Raw genomic sequence first — 5,380 nt, 5'->3', positions numbered from 1 at the left:
CTGTGCCACTAACCAATATATGGTATATTTTTTGCATTTTAAGATCAGGCATCCCTGTATAGTTAAAAAAAAAAAGTTTCATCAAAGCCTTGTGAAGAATTCTGAATTTAACATCACAGCTGAAGGAAAATGGTAGACTACAAAATTTTAACTTGTCAAAAATAATTTGACTACAAGTAGGGATGCACCAATGCCACTTTTTTTACCAGACTGAGCAGCTACTTAAATTTAAGTACTCGCAGATACAAGTACTGAATGCAGTGTTTCTACTATACAAATTACAATTACCATAAAAGTGCAATGACTTTAGAGTCAGTTTTTATTTTCATGAAATTTATTAAATAAAATATAACTGCATAAATTACCTGAAAACCTTTTAAGATAAACATAGCACCGCCCCATTCCAATGGAATACATCTGTTGAATGCAACTGACTGAAATTCTGTAGCCTACTACATCTCATACTGTAATACAGTGGTTTTTAACCTTTTGTAGGAGTGTGACCCTCTGACAGGATGAAATGATTTCGCAAATCCCATCCAGAACACAAACATTAAGAGCGCATAATATCTCAGTTGACAAATTTTCAATTTACTGTCTTTGGCTCCATCCTGTTCTCTCTGCTGGACATAATCCTGCACTGCTGTAGAGGAGCGGCTGGTCTCAACCTTTAAATCCACAAGAATTCAACTCATTTTCATACACAGAGCTCATTAGACTCAACCATTTACTACATAAAATTTGCTTTTCTTTTTTTGATCACAACAATTCACCATAATCAGTAATCACCATATAGGTATAGTGGGTGAATGGGCCCAGGCATTTTGACCGCAGGACGGTGATGTCATTACATTTCTGCAGGTTTGCTGTTGTGTTCAACAGTTTTGATAAAGTGCTCGTACTCTTTTCATTAGGCTACGGGTAGAGGTTAAGGTAATGTTACTGTTAAGTGGTATCATGCATATAACTGAAGCTTTATTCTTTTATTTAGTTATTAACCAGTGTAGTAGGATTTACTGAAACTGGTCAGGTGTTAAACAAACCTTGTTTAAATGAACCCTACGGTGGAATTTTATTTAATAACAGACCTCTGAGCTGTCACTTGAGCCATTTCCCGCTTCTACAGTCTTCTTCTCCTTCTTCTTCTTCTTCTCCTTTTTAGATTTCTTCTCTTTCTTCTTCTTCTTGCTCTTCACAGAGCCTTCCTGTGGAGGATTGAGATTCCAAAAATGAAAACCTTTTTTTTTTTTTTTTTACATTAACAGTATATATTGTTCAGTTGTTCAGGGTGTATCCAAGATATCCAGGAATAGTGCTGTCTCCAGTTTTTTGGCTCATGAATCTGAACAATGGCAGATCATCCCAAAGAGTGTGTAGATAAATATTTGCTACAATTACCTGTGCCACTAACCAATATATGGTATATTTTTTGCATTTTAAGATCAGGCATCCCTGTATAGTTAAAAAAAAAAAGTTTCATCAAAGCCTTGTGAAGAATTCTGAATTTAACATCACAGCTGAAGGAAAATGGTAGACTACAAAATTTTAACTTGTCAAAAATAATTTGACTACAAGTAGGGATGCACCAATGCCACTTTTTTTACCAGACTGAGCAGCTACTTAAATTTAAGTACTCGCAGATACAAGTACTGAATGCAGTGTTTCTACTATACAAATTACAATTACCATAAAAGTGCAATGACTTTAGAGTCAGTTTTTATTTTCATGAAATTTATTAAATAAAATATAACTGCATAAATTACCTGAAAACCTTTTAAGATAAACATAGCACCGCCCCATTCCAATGGAATACATCTGTTGAATGCAACTGACTGAAATTCTGTAGCCTACTACATCTCATACTGTAATACAGTGGTTTTTAACCTTTTGTAGGAGTGTGACCCTCTGACAGGATGAAATGATTTCGCAAATCCCATCCAGAACACAAACATTAAGAGCGCATAATATCTCAGTTGACAAATTTTCAATTTACTGTCTTTGGCTCCATCCTGTTCTCTCTGCTGGACATAATCCTGCACTGCTGTAGAGGAGCGGCTGGTCTCAACCTTTAAATCCACAAGAATTCAACTCATTTTCATACACAGAGCTCATTAGACTCAACCATTTACTACATAAAATTTGCTTTTCTTTTTTTGATCACAACAATTCACCATAATCAGTAATCACCATATAGGTATAGTGGGTGAATGGGCCCAGGCATTTTGACCGCAGGACGGTGATGTCATTACATTTCTGCAGGTTTGCTGTTGTGTTCAACAGTTTTGATAAAGTGCTCGTACTCTTTTCATTAGGCTACGGGTAGAGGTTAAGGTAATGTTACTGTTAAGTGGTATCATGCATATAACTGAAGCTTTATTCTTTTATTTAGTTATTAACCAGTGTAGTAGGATTTACTGAAACTGGTCAGGTGTTAAACAAACCTTGTTTAAATGAACCCTACGGTGGAATTTTATTTAATACCTTTTTTTTTTTTTTTTCTGCATTAACAGTATATATTGTTCAGTTGTTCAGGGTGTATCCAAGATATCCAGGAATAGTGCTGTCTCCAGTTTTTTGGCTCATGAATCTGAACAATGGCAGATCATCCCAAAGAGTGTGTAGATAAATATTTGCTACAATTACACAATACAGCCTTGAATAACAATGCTCAAATTACAATGGTATGGAACTACTGTATCATGTTGTAGACCAAGATCATCATTGTTGGTCTACAAGTACAGCGACTTGTAAAGATGGCAATATTGACAACCGGGATCAACCCGTTTCAAAGCTGTCCAAGACAAGCGGTTTCCAGTCAAGGTTTATGACACAGTTTCAAAACCACATACACACATTTTGAAAACATTTTGAAACACTGGGTGTTTCAAATATATCAAAACCTCTTTAAAGATTTGAAATTGCCATCTCTGCTGACTTGGCATGGAGTCTAAAAACTGACTGCACTAAACTGATTAAGCTGGGAGTGTCGTTATAAATTGCTAAATGTAGTTGTTAAATATATGCACAACTCTGAATTAAAAACTTTGCATATTACTTCCTCTAACTGCTGCAGCTTCTGGTTGACCTCAGGGAGCATCCAAGTGTCCTCCCCTCTCTGCCTCTTCAGCTCCTTCCTCCTCTCTTCTCTCTCATACTTTTGCTTGGCCTGGGTGACAAAAAGAAAAGAAGTCAAACATCTCAAAGTAAGGTAAAGATATTCAGGTACATAACTCGTAACTTAACAATGCTTGCTGTAACAGTAACTTAAATATATCTTAACAGAAAAAAAATAAAGGTAAAGAGGAAAAAAGGGAATATTCTAAAAATTAAAAAGGAAACATAACAAAGGAAACAAAGAAAAACCAAGCATATAAACATCAAGTGGAAAGCTGAATTTGTAAATTACTTCAAAAACCACTGAACAAGTCAAATTAATTGAAAATCATATCTTCAAGCCACTGAGCAGAAGTAGGATGAGTCAGAGATTGTTAGCAAAGTAAAATGCTATTGCAAAAAGAAAAGAGTATTTAATGGACATAACTTCAAAGGTGTGGATAAAGTTGGACAAAAGAACTCCCAAAATGTATTCATTTGTGGACAGGATGAAAACATATGACTAAGGTTAAAGAGCTGTAGCATCTTTCACATTCACCATCAACCAAGAGGATCACACTAATTAAAAAAAAAGGCAAAAAGTACACAACCAGAGACATTTTTCTCATTATGAAAGGAACGACACATTGCCATGACAGGCTACTGTTGATCATGTTGTCATAAATTTCATACATTCGAGCACTGCAGGGCTTTTCAGCTTCACATTTTGGACATAGTGACACTAAAGTGCGCCAGTTTCTCTTTAAATTCAGCAGAATAACTCAGATACTGCTACACTCTTTGTTTTGGCCAGTGTAAGCACAGGTGAGTCAGGCAGATAATGTGTGTTTACAGCCTTTAATGTTCATCTACAGGAAGCATCATGCGAATGCATCCTCTGCCTGTGCATCTGTAACAGTCTAAACAAACCTGCACAGCAAGAGATAACGAACAATTGAAAAGCTGCGTACACGCTGACGAAATGTGTACAACATTATGTGTATAGCTTTGAGCATGACATAAAACCTCTATCTGCCTCACTCAGTGTTTGTCCTCTGCTTTCCTGACTGCAGTATCCCCCACCCCCACATTATCAGGTTAATCTGAAACAGTACAGATAAATTACTGTTAGCTTTCAGAGAGAGAATGAGAGATGGAAAAAGACACTAATTTAGATTACAGACAATGAAATTCCGCGAATAGATACTGGTGAGCAGCTTAATTCCTCAGTACCTGACATTAACCAGACGTTAGCTGTTAGCTTGAGCTAGCTTACTAGATTTTATTTGGACTCAAAGGGTATGATTTACGCCATAACTGACGCAAATAAAGCAAACCTAGATTTACACATTCCTTTATCAATTACACGTCTTACAGTTGATACCTTTTCTATCGCCTCTTGGCGTGCCTTCCGTTTACTTTCTTTTCTTTTCTCGATGCTGTTTGAACTCTCAAAACTGACTCCGTACGTCGCCATGGCACTGGCGTCAATGTGTTTATAGATGTCGTAAATCGGAGACATTTACGTCAACAGTTGATTTGTGGTTATTGTAGTGCAAAAAGCAAAACAAAGTACTACACCTAATTTTAGTAGTTGTATATAAGAATCAAAACGCTGTTGTTAAACTGCAGTTATACAGTTTACACATAAGAGCCAAATCTACAGGAAGGATCAGCCACTGTGTATTATCTTCCTAAAACTTCATTTAAAAAAACTGCAACGCATAAAAAATCCTCTCACCAGAAATATATATCAGCATTTCTACATAAGTACACATAATCAGTTCAGCTCTATTCTTATTTGGATTGGCAGTGTTTGACCATATGACCAAATTTAATTGAGGCATGTCATTGTTCTGAGTGTGCAAATTCAGAACCCTGTTTTTGTGCTTTAAATTTTGACTTTGGTTAAACACCCCTCCCTCCTGTTTTGTCTTCGGTTGAGTGACATTCACCTTACAGATACAAATATGTCACTTGTCATGCAGAGTTACACATTTTTTATCAATGTCCCTTGACTCCTTTGAGCTGAATATTTTAAATGTCTTGTAGCCTGTCAAATCAAATGCCTATACATGGGGAAAGCACACCTTCCATCGATCCATCCATCCATCCATCCATCCATTTTCCTCTGCTTATCTGGAACCGGGTCGCGGGGGCAGCAGTCTAAGCAAAGATGCCCAGACTTCCCTCTTTCCAGACACTTCCTCCAGCTCCTCCGGGGAAAAGCCAATGCCGAGGCGTTCCCAGGCCACCCAGGAGACATAGTCCCTCCAGCGTGTCCTGG

At 37.0% G+C, this 5,380-nt stretch overlaps 1 protein-coding gene across 2 annotated transcripts in view; it reads right to left on the bottom strand.

The window, feature by feature from the left end:
* cwf19l2 (CWF19 like cell cycle control factor 2) overlaps positions 1 to 4,602 on the bottom strand; it is a 22,877-nt gene extending 18,275 nt beyond the window's left edge. For both annotated transcript variants that reach the window (XM_020619978.1, XM_020619980.1), the window contains exons 1-3: positions 4,478 to 4,602; positions 3,056 to 3,166; positions 1,089 to 1,205 (exon numbers count right to left, since the gene is read on the bottom strand). In XM_020619978.1, the coding sequence (XP_020475634.1) occupies positions 1,089 to 1,205; positions 3,056 to 3,166; positions 4,478 to 4,570 (321 nt within the window). In that variant the 5' untranslated portion in view covers positions 4,571 to 4,602. The remainder of the gene's footprint in view (positions 1 to 1,088; positions 1,206 to 3,055; positions 3,167 to 4,477) is intronic.
* Positions 4,603 to 5,380: the final 778 nt, after the last annotated feature.

The sequence above is a fragment of the Monopterus albus genome, unplaced genomic scaffold (assembly GCF_001952655.1).
Source record: "Monopterus albus unplaced genomic scaffold, M_albus_1.0 scaffold229.1, whole genome shotgun sequence".
NCBI lineage: Eukaryota > Metazoa > Chordata > Actinopteri > Synbranchiformes > Synbranchidae > Monopterus > Monopterus albus.
The sequence above is the reverse complement of the archived record's forward strand: the minus strand, read 5'-3'. Positions and strand labels throughout refer to the sequence as shown.